The 16,679-nt window shown below is 44.2% G+C and overlaps 2 protein-coding genes, 1 long non-coding RNA gene and 1 other non-coding gene across 4 annotated transcripts; 2 read left to right on the top strand and 2 right to left on the bottom strand.

Annotated features, from left to right (window-relative positions):
* Nucleotides 1-390: 390 nt before the first annotated feature.
* On the top strand, nt 391-12,027 carry LOC123407148 (probable LRR receptor-like serine/threonine-protein kinase At3g47570). Its single transcript, XM_045100218.1, has 2 exons — nt 391-1,722; nt 10,124-12,027. Exons 1-2 carry the CDS (start codon nt 408-410, stop codon nt 11,050-11,052), a joined length of 2,244 nt encoding a protein of 747 aa, XP_044956153.1. The 5' UTR covers nt 391-407; the 3' UTR covers nt 11,053-12,027.
* LOC123407153 lies at nt 3,132-3,946 on the top strand. The gene is made up of 2 exons (XR_006612549.1): nt 3,132-3,503; nt 3,629-3,946. It is a non-coding gene; the product is annotated as an uncharacterized LOC123407153 (long non-coding RNA).
* LOC123414557 lies at nt 4,235-4,445 on the bottom strand. Its single transcript, XR_006614493.1, has one exon. It is a non-coding gene; the product is annotated as a small nucleolar RNA U3 (small nucleolar RNA).
* Nucleotides 12,028-12,118: 91 nt separating the features above from the next.
* LOC123407149 (probable galacturonosyltransferase 3) lies at nt 12,119-15,233 on the bottom strand. The gene is made up of 8 exons (XM_045100219.1): nt 15,082-15,233; nt 14,847-14,917; nt 14,720-14,768; nt 14,482-14,628; nt 14,267-14,377; nt 13,784-14,118; nt 12,713-13,685; nt 12,119-12,568 (listed from the first exon to the last, which is right to left on the bottom strand). Exons 1-8 carry the CDS (start codon nt 15,187-15,189, stop codon nt 12,290-12,292), a joined length of 2,073 nt encoding a protein of 690 aa, XP_044956154.1. The 5' UTR covers nt 15,190-15,233; the 3' UTR covers nt 12,119-12,289.
* Between the last annotated feature and the right edge of the window lie 1,446 nt (nt 15,234-16,679).

Below are 16,679 nucleotides of genomic sequence, written 5' to 3'. Positions count from 1 at the left end.
AGAGAGCTCTTGCAGCTTTCAAGGAAAGAATTTCCGATCACTCCGGGGTGCTGGCCTCCTGGAACCGGAGCGTCAGCTACTGCTCATGGGAAGGCGTCACATGCAGCCGGAGGCACCAGTCGAGGGTGGTCGCTCTGGACCTCAACTCCCAGGGGCTCACTGGCACCATCTCCCCCGCCATCGGCAATCTCACATTCCTCCATATGCTCAACTTAAGCTTCAACCCCTTGTATGGTCAGATACCTCCCAGCATCGGCTCCCTCCGCCGCCTCGAGTACCTTGGCCTGCAAGGGAATATGATCACCGGTGTGATTCCAAGCAACATTAGCCGCTGCACCGGCCTCAGGTTGATGACAATCGCTGACAACAAGGGGTTACAAGGAAGCATACCTAATGAGATCGGCGACATGCAGTCGCTACGTGTTGTACAGCTATACAACAACAGCCTCACTGGAAATATCCCATCATCACTCGGGAACCTCACCCGGTTAACCATCTTGTCCCTGGCAGCTAACCATCTCGGGGGATCCATTCCCGAGGGCATTGGGAACAATCCACATCTCGGGTTCCTTCAGCTGGCCATGAATAACCTCTCAGGTTTGCTTCCTCTTTCGCTGTACAACCAGTCATCCCTGTACGGACTTTGTGTGATGAGCAACAACCTACACGGCCATTTACCAACTGATATGGGCAGAAGCCTTCCAAGGATGCAAAGTTTTTTGTTTGGGGTCAACCAATTCACCGGAGTTGTGCCTCCATCACTAAGTAACATGTCCGTACTCCAGCTTTTTGATGTTTCAAGTAATGAATTTGGTGGAGTTGTCCCTTCGGCATTGGGTGCATTGCAGGAACTTCGATGGTTTAGCCTAACTCGGAACAAGTTTGAGGCACACAATGAGCAAGAATGGAAGTTCCTTACTTCTTTGACAAACTGCAGCATGTTGCGGCATATGTCTATAGAACAAAACAGGTTCTCCGGGCAATTACCAACCTCATTGTCTAACTTGTCCACAAACATCCAACATCTAAATATTTTTAACAACAGCATATCTGGTATTATCCCATCGGATATTGGAAATTTGATAGGTCTCGAGGTGCTTGTTCTTGCTGGCAACTTGCTCACTGGGGCCATTCCTGAGAGCATAGGGAAGCTTACACAATTGAAGGAGTTATATCTGAGTTCTAACAACTTATCAGGATTTATCCCCTCTTCCATTGGAAACCTCACCAGTCTGTCTAGGCTTGGTGCAGGCATCAACAGCTTGGAGGGACCGATTCCATCAAGCATTGGAAAATTGACCAAACTTTCATTGCTAGATATATCCACAAACCATCTTTCTGGCTCAATCCCGAACAAAATTATGCTATCATCAATCTCAATATATTTGGATTTGTCTTATAACTTGCTTGAGGGACCTCTTCCTTCAGAAGTTGGAAATTTGGTAAATCTCGGGCAGCTTCTTCTATCCGGGAACCAACTGTCTGGTAAAATACCTGCAACCATTGGTGGCTGTGTAGTCCTTGAAACCCTCTTGCTGGATCGCAATTCATTCCAAGGAAACATCCCTCGCAGTTTGAAGAACATAAAAGGGCTTACCATACTGAATTTGACAAACAACAAACTGAACGGCAGCATCCCAGGGGACCTGAGCAGTATTACCAGCTTGCAGGAATTGCACCTTGCACATAATGATCTATCAGGGTCAATCCCTGAACTCCTAGGTTGTTCCCCCATATGGTGAATTTGATAGTCACATATACTGATGGGGAGGAGCGAGGTGACATTTTTAGTCAAGAAGAGACGATATTCCCAACTAATTGACATTGCGAAACTAATCGCCTCCGTCAAGTCGAACCCAGGTTGGTGTAGATGCGTCATTGCGGTTCCACTACTAGGATATCTAGAAGTCCTCTGTATTACTTAACCAGATATACCCCCATATGGTGACTTGATATATTGAATACATTTCTCTAAGCTTTTTTGTACCAATCATAGTAAAGGAAGTGACTCATATGTCGGCCTCGCTAACAGGAAGAAAAATCGCTTTGAATTTGGCTACCTAAATTTGTGATGGATTCAAGCAACCATGTTGGATTCATGTGTTATTTATTTACACATATATCTTTCCAAATAAAAAATCAACTCTAAATTGGAGTATTGGAGAAACTCATGTCAATAATGTGAATTCATGGGAAATCTTATTGTGTGTGCATCAAAATAAGCCAAAACTCAGGGCTTAAGAGATATGTGTACAATATTTCAATGGGTATGCATCTACTGAATTCATGATGTTAACTAGTCCCCTAGAAGCTTAAGTTGAGAAAGAAGGTTGTGCAACATATTTCCACATACCTCTCTAGTCTAGTCTCTAGTCTAGGCTCGTCTGAAGCCTAGATAAGCCTAGTCATGGGGTCAATGTACGCTATCAGTGCAGTGACCTAGTTCTTAACTCGATTCCTCCTTGCTTGATACATATTTAATTGCAAGCACATAAACAATTTACCTAAGAAAGCGAACAATGTTGTCTAGTGTATTTCAACACTCACCTCACTTGCATCTTTTACTGGCATATAATGCACCTGGCAACAACAAACTCTTTTGTAAGGACTAAATTCCAATTAAGGGCTCAAATGCTACTAGTTGGCAGGGGAATAAATATGGGTTGGGTTGGCATCTTGGACCAAGGCACACACAGTCAAGTTGTCTTTTTCATTCCATGTTGATCCTCCATGGTTCGACATTGGAAATGACAAAGAGAACAAGTTATCTTTACACACAAACTAGAGCTAGGGATCGAACCGTTGATTTTCCACCATGAATCTCCGTATGGTGCAATGAGTGATAGTGAGGAATATTACACCATATGATATACACATTTCAAAATCAATGGATTATATTGCCTACTTTTCTTTTGTAAAAGTATGATTTGGCTTTGCTCCATATTCACACAGTTTGATTTATGGCAAAACTAGAAAATGATGGGACAATAGATGTTGATATTGTTTGTGGCCATGCAAGATATTTCCACTTTTCAGATCACAAAAGATATTGTTTTCTTATAGGGGTGTTATATATTGTTCTAAATCTGCATTTTTGATTCGTTGTCCATCCAATTTTGGTTCCTCTCATATATTAAGTTGGCTCGTTGCTTTATTTATTTAAACACTAAGGTATACCGATGTTGGCTAAGTCTAAACATAAACTGATGTGTTGTCTACTATGTTCTACAAATTAGTAAAGTATGTACTGACTAAAGTCTAGTTACCCAAGCCCAGACTACATTAAATACACATCATGCGGGACCCATGTTCATCAAATACTCCGTTTGATTTGTTTGAAGTCTTTTCAGACGGATAGAAGAAATCAAGCAGCGTTGCTAACCGAGTTGTTTCTTATATGAAAACATAGGCAAGACCGTTTCCTCCAGCGGTGGGTTGATGCGCTCACGGATGCTCGTGTCACCCATGAAATCCAGAGCATCTGGGTCTCATACTGGTCACAGGTACATCCTTGTGTTGTTCATTCACTCTCAGTTGCCAGCGGGTGACGATGCACTGTTATACTGTTATTATGCGTGTACCTAGATCATATGAAACCAACCATGTTTTTTACCAATGCTGTTTGCAGTGCGATGCGTCCCTCGGGCAGAAGCTGGCGTCGCGGCTCAAGATTAAGCCGAACATGTAAGATGGACAAGGAGGAGGGAGGCAGTCGCTCGCCCGCCTCAGCTGGCGTCGATCGACGGAGCCAAGGAGGGGTGCAGCATGAACTGAATCTGTCGTTGTGTGCGTGTAGCCTTGAATAAAAATGTGCAGCAGCGAAATGAATATCAAAATGTAATACCGATGATGGTGGGGTGTCGTCAGCCGGCGTTGCCGGGTTCGTCTGTGATACTTTGTCTGTGCAAAAGAGAGAATAATAATAGACAATAATGTGATTGGTTAATGTTGGTGTGTTTCATCTTCAGTCTGAAGCAGAAAAGCTTTGAATGATCCATCTTTGTTTGGCTTCCCTGCCACCGTCACTGCCGTGTTATGACCTCATAATTTCAGATGTGCAGCTATTTTTCCAGACGTTTTAGTAGATGAAAAAGGGATTTTGTGCTGCTAAAAATTCATTGAGGAAGCAGCAGAAACAAGATTTGCATAAACAAAGGCGTAGCTAATTTCTAGATCTCGCAGCTAGAAGAAAAAAGATGTACATAAGCAGAGGAAAGAAAAAAAATGATTGTGGAGTCTGTCAGACAACCTCTGGGCCACCCTGCACCAGGCAGGAACGATCCTCTACAGCCGTCGGATGGGCACCCATCAGGTGATCCTGGCCGTTAATCACGCTCTGGCCCAGAGGTCAGAATGCATCAACCAGACTGAAGTGCTTGCCTCCTTATTGGTAAAGGATGCAGCGGTACGAGCCTATAGAACAGATCCTGTTCAAGTAAGGTCGTGTCACCGTTCGCTGCGCCCCGCCTTATAAACAGGTCTCTCTCCCTGCCAACTTCCGAGGTGGGACTAAATGTTTGGCGTAGCAGCTGCCTCTCGTCTCGCGCGGCTTAGAAGGGCTCGTGGGCGCTGGGCTGCAGAATGGACGACACGGCGCAGCCCGTCTGAGCGACATACCCACACAGAGCTCGGCCCATCTGAGAAGTACGTACGTGCTTGTTTCGTATGGCTTTTTGTTTTCCTTGTTCGTTGCAACCAGTTTTTTTTTTCTTCCTTTGCCTATAAGAAAAGCTTGTCATTTTTCCTTCCCTCCCTGTGATTTCGATTTTTGTTTCGCAAAAAGATTTGTTCTCTTTTTTGTTAAGTAGTATGCGACTGATAAACATATATATATTTTCCGTGAATGCATGAAAAGCTTCAACTTGTCTTTTCAGCATACTCCTCTTATCCCTGTTCGTTCGTTCGTTCGTCCGTGATTAACTTGTCGTTCAAACAGGATGTATCTATACGAGGGAGTATTAGTAACAACACCCGGCCATTGCTTCGAAACGTGCTGCCCACGCGGCATCTTCCGAAATACAATTAAAACTTTTTCAGGGAAAAAGAAAAAAGACTCCAGCTATTAATCCGACAAAAGATAATAACATTGCAAAAGCGGCCACCACACTGCCAGGTATATAAAAAAAATGACTTCTTTACATAATCAAGTGATAAAAAAAGGTTGCTATATGGTAACATCACAAGACATGAACTTCTCTTTTCTGGCTCGCTTCTTCAAAGTTACCTCTGTCGAATTTCCAGTCCATTTTGTTGGCTAAGCTTCTTGCGGCAGTTTCAGGTTGAGGGCTGATTCAGAGGGGGGGGTAAATAAGCACTGGAGTCGGCTCTTCACCGTCCCATGATGTAAGACCTTTTTTTTGGCACGAGTACTTTTGTTGCGTTTCCAGAGCGCTCTGTTGAAGCACCTCGGCTCAGCTTCTTGCTGCAGGTTCAGGGAATAATCACTCAACTTCCCTTTTCCTTGAATAGAAAAAACCAACAGGCACTCCACAAAAACAGCCACCTGCTCTTCCCTTCTCCATTCTCAACTTGCTGACACTTGAATAATAAAAAACCAAAACGTGTCCATGTACAGTTGATTCACAAAAAAGTTAAAACATCTTATATTTATGAACGGAGGAAATACTTTTGTTGCATTTCCAGCGCTCTTTCTTGAAGTACTGCCCAACCTCTTGCTGGGAATAATCACTCAACTTGCTCACCCTTGGATAAGAAAAGCCAACAGACACCCTACAAAAAACAGCCACCTGCTCTTCCCGCACAAGGCATACAAAAACTTATCCTTGCCTCCAGTCAGGCAGTTCTTGCTGTCTATTCATTGCGCCACGCCTTGATGGATCCTTGGGTTTCAACATCATCATGGATGCATGTGGGACCAGATACAGCTCCAATTAATCAGGGTCAACAAGCCAGAATTCGGACTGAGGTGAGGTCACCAGCAGGCAGGAAAAGGTTGGCACTGCAATTTTAATCTGGAGAAAGGCTCCTATTTGGGAAGACAGATCCTGTAGCTCCAGTGATTTTGTACCTAAGGAGGAGGAGAGAGCGAAAAGAACAAACCCAACGCAGCAGACCATGCGGTGGGCGGGCATGCCGCTGCTGCCATTTGTGCTTCTCCTTCTCCCCACCATGGGAGCGACGATGGGCTCGTACAGGCAACGGTGATGAGGGAGTCCCTTCCGGTAGCCTTCAAGGAAAGGATTTCCGACCGTTCCCAGGTGCTGGCGTGCTGTGAACCAACTGCGTTGTCCTTCCTAAACAGTATCATTATCTCTGTACAAGCCTGAAAGTTGGTTGGGGGTGCAGATATTAGACATGTACTCCCTCTGTTCCTAAATATAAGTCTTTGTAGAGATTTTACTAAGGACTACATACGGAGCAAAATAAGTGAATCTACACTCTAAAGTATGTCTATATACATCCGTATATAGTCTTTTAATGAAACCTTTAAAAAGACTTATATATAGGAACGGAGGGAGTAGTAGATAATAACAGTTAATAATTCAGTAATGGAGCTGTCGCTCACAGAACTCGCCAAATGTGGATAGTTGATCTTCAAGTAGTTGGCAAAGTCATTTGCTGAAGGTGGTGACGGAGCACATGGAATATTCTGTGCCCGCTAATCTTACAAAGTTATTTTTGTTGCACTCCCAGCCCCCTTTATTGAAGCGCTATCCCTGACGTGTACAGCCTCGGGGTCACCTTGATCGAGATGTTTACTGGAAGGTGCCCGACAGACGATATGTTCAGAGATGGGTTAACCCTGCAATACTTTGCAGAGGCAGCAGGTCTTTCTGGGAATGTCATGGAGATAGCAGACTCCAACATTTGGCTGCATGATGAAGCAAACAATAGTGTTGATGCAGAACATATAACCAGAGCCCGGGAATGTTTGGCTGCCATCATCCAGCTTGGCGTCCTATGCTTAAAGCAATTGCCCAGAGAAAGGATGTCAACAAGTGATGCTACTGCAGAGATGCATTTTATCAGGGATGCCTACCTCAGTAATCAAAGATGAATTGATGTCAAATCATATAAACAAACCACTACCACGAGCCGGTTGGATCATCTGAATCTATTCTTAAGTCCAGTATATTGTGATGTAAACTATCAGCTGTACTGTATTGTGCACTTTATATGCATCAACATCTGTGACAGCATTTAGTAATTTGGGTGTAAATAAGACAACATTTCCTCTCCATCAGTTTATTAAGTCAATCTGTACTTAAATCAATCAGCCTTTAACTGTGAGAGACTGGTCATAATTTAATATATTTTTTATGGGTGCATTTTCTTTCTAGGATACATGGTTCTGAGTTCTGACATGGAGAATGCTCCATTTTCCTCCACATTCTTATGCATATATAATGACAGCTTGGTTTCTATACTACCTTGTTGAACATTTATTGTTCTGTCAGTTCATATTCCATAAAACACCCACTGTATTCTCGAGTCAGCAAAAGAATATTTACTATGTTGTGACTTATAAATCACTGTGCGTGTAGTTGATACATGAGTAAGAGCTAGATTATTAAGACAAGAATGACAAGAATATGTTGCTGAACTATGTTAGACATACCATTATTCTACCTAAAAAACACGTGGTCAAAAAATATGAAGACAGAGTGATACATGTCATTGTTTGCTTGCGCAGCAATGTCGAATGTGCGAGCTGTCTACATTGCCATACTTGGACCAGTAGGCCTTGCACTTGGAAATGGCAAGGTCCAGCCAGGGCTTGTAATTCCTGCTGTAATGACGTATGTGCATTCTCGATTTCAGTAATGTCAACAGCTGGACCATAGCCAAGGCCCAAGTCATGCCAAGTGTTACCAAATGGATTTGTTAAACTAGCCCTGAAGGGAATGTTCCCAACTTCCACAACTTTTGGTAAATGACTCAGCTCTTCAAAGTTACTTTTCTTGCATTTCCAGCCCCCTTTGTTGAAGCATCACACCAAAAAAAAAAAAAAAAAAAAAACGGCCACCTGTTCTTTCCTTCTCCATTCTCAGCTTTCTCTTTTGTCCTTACAGAAGGGCATAGAAAAAATTATACTGATTGTTTTATTCATTGCGGCTGTCAACAAAGGTGCGGGAATGATCAAATTCGGCCTGAGGTCACTAACAGGAAAATGTTGGTGCTGCTATATTTTACTACGGAGAAAGGCTTTGTGGACACCGTGCCAACTCCGCGTCTGGAAAAGCAGATCATCTTGTACCTCCGATGAATCAAACCAAGGAAAGGGAGCAGAGAGCGAAAAGAACTGCACGAAGAAGCAATACGACGCAGCAGACCATGTGGTGGAGGGGTACACCGCTGCCACGGCGCCTCGTTGGGTTCAGATGTCTTGTGCTTCTCCTGCTCTCCACCATGGGGGCGACGTGCGCACACGACGGTGACGAGAGAGCTCTTGCAGCTTTCAAGGAAAGAATTTCCGATCACTCCGGGGTGCTGGCCTCCTGGAACCGGAGCGTCAGCTACTGCTCATGGGAAGGCGTCACATGCAGCCGGAGGCACCAGTCGAGGATGGTCGCTCTGGACCTCAACTCCCAGGGGCTCACTGGCACCATCTCCCCCGCCATCGGCAATCTCACATTCCTCCATATGCTCAACTTAAGCTTCAACCCCTTGTATGGTCAGATACCTCCCAGCATCGGCTCCCTCCGCCGCCTCGAGTACCTTGGCCTGCAAGGGAATATGATCACCGGTGTGATTCCAAGCAACATTAGCCGCTGCACCGGCCTCAGGTTGATGACAATCGCTGACAACAAGGGGTTACAAGGAAGCATACCTAATGAGATCGGCGACATGCAGTCGCTACGTGTTGTACAGCTATACAACAACAGCCTCACTGGAAATATCCCATCATCACTCGGGAACCTCACCCGGTTAACCATCTTGTCCCTGGCAGCTAACCATCTCGGGGGATCCATTCCCGAGGGCATTGGGAACAATCCACATCTCGGGTTCCTTCAGCTGGCCATGAATAACCTCTCAGGTTTGCTTCCTCTTTCGCTGTACAACCAGTCATCCCTGTACGGACTTTGTGTGATGAGCAACAACCTACACGGCCATTTACCAACTGATATGGGCAGAAGCCTTCCAAGGATGCAAAGTTTTTTGTTTGGGGTCAACCAATTCACCGGAGTTGTGCCTCCATCACTAAGTAACATGTCCGTACTCCAGCTTTTTGATGTTTCAAGTAATGAATTTGGTGGAGTTGTCCCTTCGGCATTGGGTGCATTGCAGGAACTTCGATGGTTTAGCCTAACTCGGAACAAGTTTGAGGCACACAATGAGCAAGAATGGAAGTTCCTTACTTCTTTGACAAACTGCAGCATGTTGCGGCATATGTCTATAGAACAAAACAGGTTCTCCGGGCAATTACCAACCTCATTGTCTAACTTGTCCACAAACATCCAACATCTAAATATTTTTAACAACAGCATATCTGGTATTATCCCATCGGATATTGGAAATTTGATAGGTCTCGAGGTGCTTGTTCTTGCTGGCAACTTGCTCACTGGGGCCATTCCTGAGAGCATAGGGAAGCTTACACAATTGAAGGAGTTATATCTGAGTTCTAACAACTTATCAGGATTTATCCCCTCTTCCATTGGAAACCTCACCAGTCTGTCTAGGCTTGGTGCAGGCATCAACAGCTTGGAGGGACCGATTCCATCAAGCATTGGAAAATTGACCAAACTTTCATTGCTAGATATATCCACAAACCATCTTTCTGGCTCAATCCCGAACAAAATTATGCTATCATCAATCTCAATATATTTGGATTTGTCTTATAACTTGCTTGAGGGACCTCTTCCTTCAGAAGTTGGAAATTTGGTAAATCTCGGGCAGCTTCTTCTATCCGGGAACCAACTGTCTGGTAAAATACCTGCAACCATTGGTGGCTGTGTAGTCCTTGAAACCCTCTTGCTGGATCGCAATTCATTCCAAGGAAACATCCCTCGCAGTTTGAAGAACATAAAAGGGCTTACCATACTGAATTTGACAAACAACAAACTGAACGGCAGCATCCCAGGGGACCTGAGCAGTATTACCAGCTTGCAGGAATTGCACCTTGCACATAATGATCTATCAGGGTCAATCCCTGAACTCCTAGGTTGTTCAACATCGCTGCTCCACCTCGACATATCCTTCAACAGTTTACAAGGTGAGATACCAAAAGAAGGGATTTTCTGGAATTTAACTGGACTATCAATTGTTGGCAACAATGAGTTATGTGGTGGAATGCCACAGCTTCAACTGCGAAAATGCCAAAGCTCCAAGAAAGGCTTGCCAAAGTCTCCGAGAATAATTGTCCCTACAACAGGAGGTATCCTGGTCTTACTTGCAGCTCTTCCTTTAGTTGGATTTCTGTACACAAAATTGAAGTCTGGGTTGAGGAAAGAACTACCGTCACCTCAGACAACCATGAGTGACCTTCCAATGGTCTCATACAACGACATACTCAAAGCAACGGATGGGTTTTCAGAAGCCAATCTTCTCGGGAAGGGAAGATATGGTACTGTATACAAAGGTACTCTAGAGAATTTTGTTGCGGCCATTAAGGTCTTTAATCTGCAGCAATCTGGATCCTACAAAAGCTTCCAGGATGAATGTGAGGCACTAAGAAGAGTTAGGCACCGTTGCCTTGTAAAGATCATCACATGTTGTTCAAGCATCAATCACCAAGGCCAAGACTTCAGAGCACTAGTCTTCGAGCTCATGCCTAATGGCAGCTTAGACCACTGGATCCACCCAGATATTGAAAGCCAAAACAGTAACAGAACACTCAGCTTGTCACAGAGGTTGGATATCGCTGTTGACCTCGTGGATGCTTTAAACTATCTACACAATGGTTGCCAACCTTCCATTATCCATTGCGATCTCAAGCCAAGCAATATTCTTCTCACTGAGGACATGAGGGCTCGTGTTGGGGATTTTGGCATTGCTAGAATTCTAAATGAAGTCACAAGTGAAGCTTCTGCAAGTTCCCTTAGCTCCATCGGAATAAGAGGATCCATCGGATATGTTGCTCCAGGTAACTGAATATGCTCCCCCTGTGCTTCACATGATCACATATAATTAGATATATTTTCATGAAATAACTTCTGTGCATACCTGTTTATAATCTGAACTGTTTCAATCCGTTGTAGAATATGGAGAAGGGCTTTCGGTATCAACTTATGGTGATGTGTACAGCCTCGGGATCACCTTGATCGAGATGTTTACAAGAAGGTACCCGACAGACGATATGTTCAGAGATGGGTTAGCCCCAGCAAGTCTTCCTGCGAATGTCATGAAAATAGCAGACTCCAACATCTGGCTGCATGATGAAGCAAACAATAGCACTAATACTGAAAATGTAACCAGAGCCGAGGAGTGTTTGGCTGCCATCATCCAACTTGGTGCCCTATGCTCGAAGCAATTGCCTAGAAAAAGAATGTCAACAAGTGACGCTGCTGAGGAGATGCATGCTATCAGAGATGCCTACCTCAGTAATCAGTGATTAATTGATGTCAGATCATATGAACAAACCACTACCATATGCTGATTAACAAGGGTTCTCTGAATTTATTCTTGAATCTGTATTATATTGTGATTTAAACTATGAGCTGGTACTGTGTTAACGAACAAAAAATATCACTACCAGATGAGGTGCTGTAAAAAGGTTCTACATGAGCACATCACTAGACATAACTGACTCAGTTCTCCAGAGTTACCTTTTGTTGCATTTCCAACCCCCTTTGTTGAAGCACTGTCCCTCGTTGACTCAGCTTCTTGCTGCAACTTCAGGTTTGGTGCTATTTCAAAGGGAACAACTTCAGGTTCAGTTCTATTTCATAGGGAACGAGCACCGAACCTTCCTTTTCCCCTAAAATTTTTCCAGCACAAGTTCTACGCAAACAGACACCTGTTCATTCTCCACTATCAGCTTCTCTTTTCTTCTTACAGAAGGCATAGAAAAATTACTCCATTTCTTTCCACATTCTTACGCATAATTAATCCACACTTATTGGGCCTGTAATTCATATACCAGATAATAAACAGTTGGGTTTCTTTATTACCTTGTTAAACATTTACTGTTCTTTCAATTCATTTTTGTATCCTCGAATGAACAGAAGAATATTTACTATGCTGTGACTTACAAATCACTGTGCATGTAGTTGATTCATGAGAAAAGGCTAGATTATTAAGCACAAGAATGACAAAATTATGATGCTGAACAATGTTAGACATATCACTGCTCTACCTAACTCGCTCTCACAAAAGTACCAAAACAGAATCATTGTTTGCTTGCGTAGCAATGCCGAATGTGTGAGCTGTCAACATCGACATACTTGGACCAGTAGGCCTTGTACTTGGAAATGGCAAGGTCCAGCCAGGGCTTGTAATTCCCATTGTAGTGAACTACCGCTGCATTCTCGATTTCAGCAATGTCAACAGCAGGATCATAGCCAAGGCCCAAGACATGCCAAGTGTGATCCAATGGGTGTGTCAAATTGTAGAATGTAATTAGTCCTGGAGGTAATGTGCCCAGCTTCCACAACTTGCGATCCTCATTCTGCAAAACAGCTTCTCTTAGTAAGTGAAACCAATAAAAGCTACTGACAAGTGACTGTTGTAAGATGACACCGTAGACATAACATACATGGTGGGATAAATGTAGTTCAACAATATAACAATATTTTTTTGCTTCATTACTTACCAAATTTTGCCAATAATGGTATATTCCAGTGATGTTTCGCTTCTTCCACTCCTTCAGGTCAAACATGTTCATTCCAAAAGCCCAACCACAAGCACGTGGATCAAAGTTCTCAGAGATCTTAGGATGTGAGAAGTTGAGATAAGTGTCGAAGCGATGGAAACTTTCTTTGCAGGTTTCGACAGCACCATTTACCATCCCTTTAAGATCAACATCCCAGAGGGGTGTCAAGTCCTTTTGCACAACAACATCATCATCGAGAAACAGTATCTTGTCAAGCTTGGGATGTATCTCTGGCATGTAGAACCTTAGATGGTTGAGCATAGACAAATATTTTGGGTTCCTGTACTTCAGATTTTCATTCCCATCAGAGAGAGATGACGGATCATGTGCTTTAAAGTAAAATTCCTTGAGACGAGCTGACTCAAGTTGCCGCATAACCAAACAATAAGACGAATTGAGCCACTTGAAATTGTCGATGTTCTCCACGTGGACAGTAGCAGGGAGGGGAGAATGACTGATGAACCACATCTTCATAGCTGCAAAATTAAGCTTGTCAGTGACGATGTGGAACACATGCTTATTTGGCTCCTTGGCATTTGTCACGGTTGATCTGACAACTACTGAGGCTGCAAGGACATTATCAGAAAATATAGCATAGTGATAGAGTGACCGGTCCTCGAGCTTTGCTTTATCTTCTTCATCCTTCAAAGCAGCAGCTTGAAAATACTCCTTGATCACACCATCACGGAGATGATAATCGGTTATCAACTGCATATGTAGGCAGTGCAAGGGCATGGGAACCGTCTTTGCAGCATGCTGAACCAGGAATGTGTTTTGCTTTTTCACAGTGTCGATATTAAGTTCCGCGGACTGCAGCATAACGCGCAATCTTCTCGATACTTCATCAGAGTTGTACAGAACATCTCTAGCTGAAGACAACACATGCCCCATTGCTTTTGCTCTCTCTAAAGCGCTGCAGAACAAGAGAGGGTGATACTACATCGTTCCATGCCAATGCGAACAAGAAACTGAAGAAAAGTCTGAAGTTTTCAGAGGTGTTAAATGAAGTACCTTGAATCCAGTTCACTGTCCATATGTGCATCTCCAATAGCTGCTTTGCTTTCTTTTATGCACTTCATGAGTGATGCGTACAAGTCAGGCTCGTTCTGGGAACGTGCAATGGTGGCGTACACCTTTGCCATTATTATCTGATCTTTCATGAGCTTCACCGTGGAGTCTGTATTTGTGTGGTGAAACTCCTGCCTCCATATATTGTAACTGACTTTGACTTTATTATCAAAGTTCCTCGAGCTGTTTGTGGCCAAGTTTCGCATCTGGAGCTCAGCCTCCTTGTCCATCTGAAGCAACTCTTGAATCCGTTGCTCCTTTCTTCTACGTCGAAATACCTGCAGGAACCGTGATGTTGACAACAAGGCGACAGCAATGAATAGGAGTTTAACAATTTAGGGAGTGAACCAGAAACACTTGCGATGTAAAGATGAATGAATATCCACTATCTTACAGAACAACTACGTAAGACAAATAATGTTTGACCTCTCGCTTTAGTTTTATCGGATCGGGTCTCTGGGTTGCTGAAACCGCTGAACTTGAAAGATTGTTGGCTTCTGATCCAATGGCCAGTGGCTGCTCCTCAGCGCTCTCTTTCTACCATAACTCAGAAGAAGAAGAACCACCGGTGAGAGTTAGAACCTAAAAATAGTTTTTGCAATTTTTCTTCACGGCGAAACACACGTTTGTTCGCAACATACAAGTTCAGCAAGCGGCTGGCTATCTCTGGGCAGCAGAGGGTTCTCCCAGATCGAGGAGGACGCGAATTCCTTGGCGGTGACCTTGAACAGCTTGATCCGGCCATCCTGGTCCGTGTACGCGATGGTCTTGTTGAAATCCTCCACGTCCTGCGCAGGCAAAAATAATCCCACATTGTTTCACATTGCACAATCACACACACGGTTCCAAAATATCCTGTGCTGGGAAGTGAGGCACAACCTGCAAATCGCCGCACCCAGGGCAGCTCCGGTGACCGGCCTCGCGGGCGCTGGGGATTCACAGCAGCGTCAGAGTTAGGGCATCTATTTAAGCGCAGCGCGGCGCGGGCGGCGGCGGCGGTACTTACGCTCGGTGGCGGTGGTCGGAGAAGAGCCGCCGGGAGACCGCCGATCTGACGGAGGGGACGTGGACGACGACCTGCGGGGCCGAAGCGGGAGGAACGGTCAGAAGTAAGGAAGGAGAAAAATAACCCCTTTGTTCCGCGGGAGCCGCCGCATTCCGCCATTGCGGCCGGCGAGGGCAGGGGATAAGAGTGTGCATGCGGTGCGGGCTGGTGAGTGGTGCGCGGACGGGAGGGGTACCTGGAAGGAGAGGAAGATGAGGAGCAGGAGGAGCGCGACGAGGCCGGAGCGCCGCCGCCATGTCGCCGCCGACGACGATGGGGAGGGGGGCAGGGAGGGGAACGCCATGGAGGAGTGGGGAGATCCCTGGGTGGCGCTAGCGGGAGCGGAGTCGCCGTTATTTCGTTCGGATAGCAACGGAATGAAGGGGAAATTGTTACGCCCACACGTGGTGGTGCACCCAAGGGGGTGATGAACAACTTTTGATTTTATTTACTACTACCACAATTACTTTTGATTTTATTTACTACTACCACAAGAAATTTTGACGTGTGGATGGAAAATTTAGTTTACGAGCATGGCAATTTTCTGTAATTCTACAAAAAAGGTCTTGTGTAATGTAAAAAAAAACCTGACGTAAGATTTTTAGGAGTGACAAATCAAACATTTTTTATGACAAATTTAGTTTACAGCCCGACAACTTTCTGAAAAATAAATAACTGAGGTAGATTTGTTGTGCTCGCCAACTAAACTTGCATCCTCGGCAGACACAGATAGCCATAGAAAACGTTTGGTTTGTCATGGTAAAAAATCCGATGCCTGATTTGTAGTCGATTCCTTAGTTTTTTTATTGGCAAAAAGATTGAAAAAACCCTTGAATTTGCCAAAGTCTGAAAATGAAGCTGACCTCTGAATCCCTAAAATCACCCTCATAAAACCCTGCACCAAGCCACCTCCCTCCCTTGTTTCTCTCATGGGCCCTTCTCTCCTGCCCCCTTCTCCCCCCCCCCCTTCCTCATAGCAACAATGGCGACCGACTACCTAAAAAAAACATTGGCGGCTGACAATGGTTGATCACGAGAAAAGAAAGAAGATCGAGGCATCCGAAAAAAGTTGTCGGTTATCCCTTCCTCCCTCCTTCCATCTTGTGGTAGTTGCATCTCCCTCCACTGATTGGCTCTAGTTAGGGTTTGAGTAAGAAAAGTTGTGGTTCTTAGGGTGTTTAGTTTGTGAAATGAATTTGGGTTTGAACTTGCGTTTAGTTTCGATGAGTTATACCATCCATTGATATTTGTTAAAAATTGTGTGGCAATGCAGTTAGAATCTGTGCTATCATCATGGATTCGTGCAATCTACTGAATGTGAGGTTTCATTCCCGTGGCCAATTTGTTCGAACTGGGCCTAGTTTAAACTATGTTGGGGGAGATAAGGCAATGTCAGAGATGGAAAGGGACGAGTTGTCATTTCCAGAACTGGAAGGCTTTTTTGGTGATCACGTACCTTTCAAAGGAAGTATGAAGATTTAATTCTCGGTGCCTCGTAAAGAACTACTCGATGGCTTGTTATTTATGTGTGATGATGTTGACTATATGAATATGTATGAATACACAACTAAACGATGAGTTGTTAAGGTTTATGTGGAGTATTATAGGGAGCAAGATGATGAAAGTGCAAGTGAAAGTGGTAATGACTTTGAAAATGAGATAGGCAATGAGTCAGCAGGAGAGAGTGATGCTGAAAGGACGTGGATGTCGCCTAGAGGGGGGGTTGAATAGGCGCTTTAAAATAATTAAGGTTTAGGCTTGAACAAATGCGGAATAAAACTAACGTTTAATATG

Source organism: Hordeum vulgare, chromosome 7H (assembly GCF_904849725.1).
Source record: "Hordeum vulgare subsp. vulgare chromosome 7H, MorexV3_pseudomolecules_assembly, whole genome shotgun sequence".
NCBI classification, from domain to species: domain Eukaryota; kingdom Viridiplantae; phylum Streptophyta; class Magnoliopsida; order Poales; family Poaceae; genus Hordeum; species Hordeum vulgare.
Note: the sequence above shows the minus strand (reverse complement) of the source record. Positions and strands in the feature narration are given on the sequence as shown.

Coding starts and splice junctions, on each gene's coding strand:
- LOC123407148 (XM_045100218.1), top strand. CDS start 408: ATGCAGTCGCTACGTGTTGTACAGCTATACAACAACAGCCTCACTGGA. Junction 1,723..10,123: donor GTCAATCCCTGAACTCCTAG/GTTGTTCCCCCA, acceptor CTGAACTCCTAG/GTTGTTCAACATCGCTGCTC.
- LOC123407149 (XM_045100219.1), bottom strand. CDS start 15,189: ATGGCGTTCCCCTCCCTGCCCCCCTCCCCATCGTCGTCGGCGGCGACA. Junction 14,918..15,081: donor TCATCTTCCTCTCCTTCCAG/GTACCCCTCCCG, acceptor TCGGCCCCGCAG/GTCGTCGTCCACGTCCCCTC. Junction 13,686..13,783: donor GACAGTGAACTGGATTCAAG/GTACTTCATTTA, acceptor CTTGTTCTGCAG/CGCTTTAGAGAGAGCAAAAG.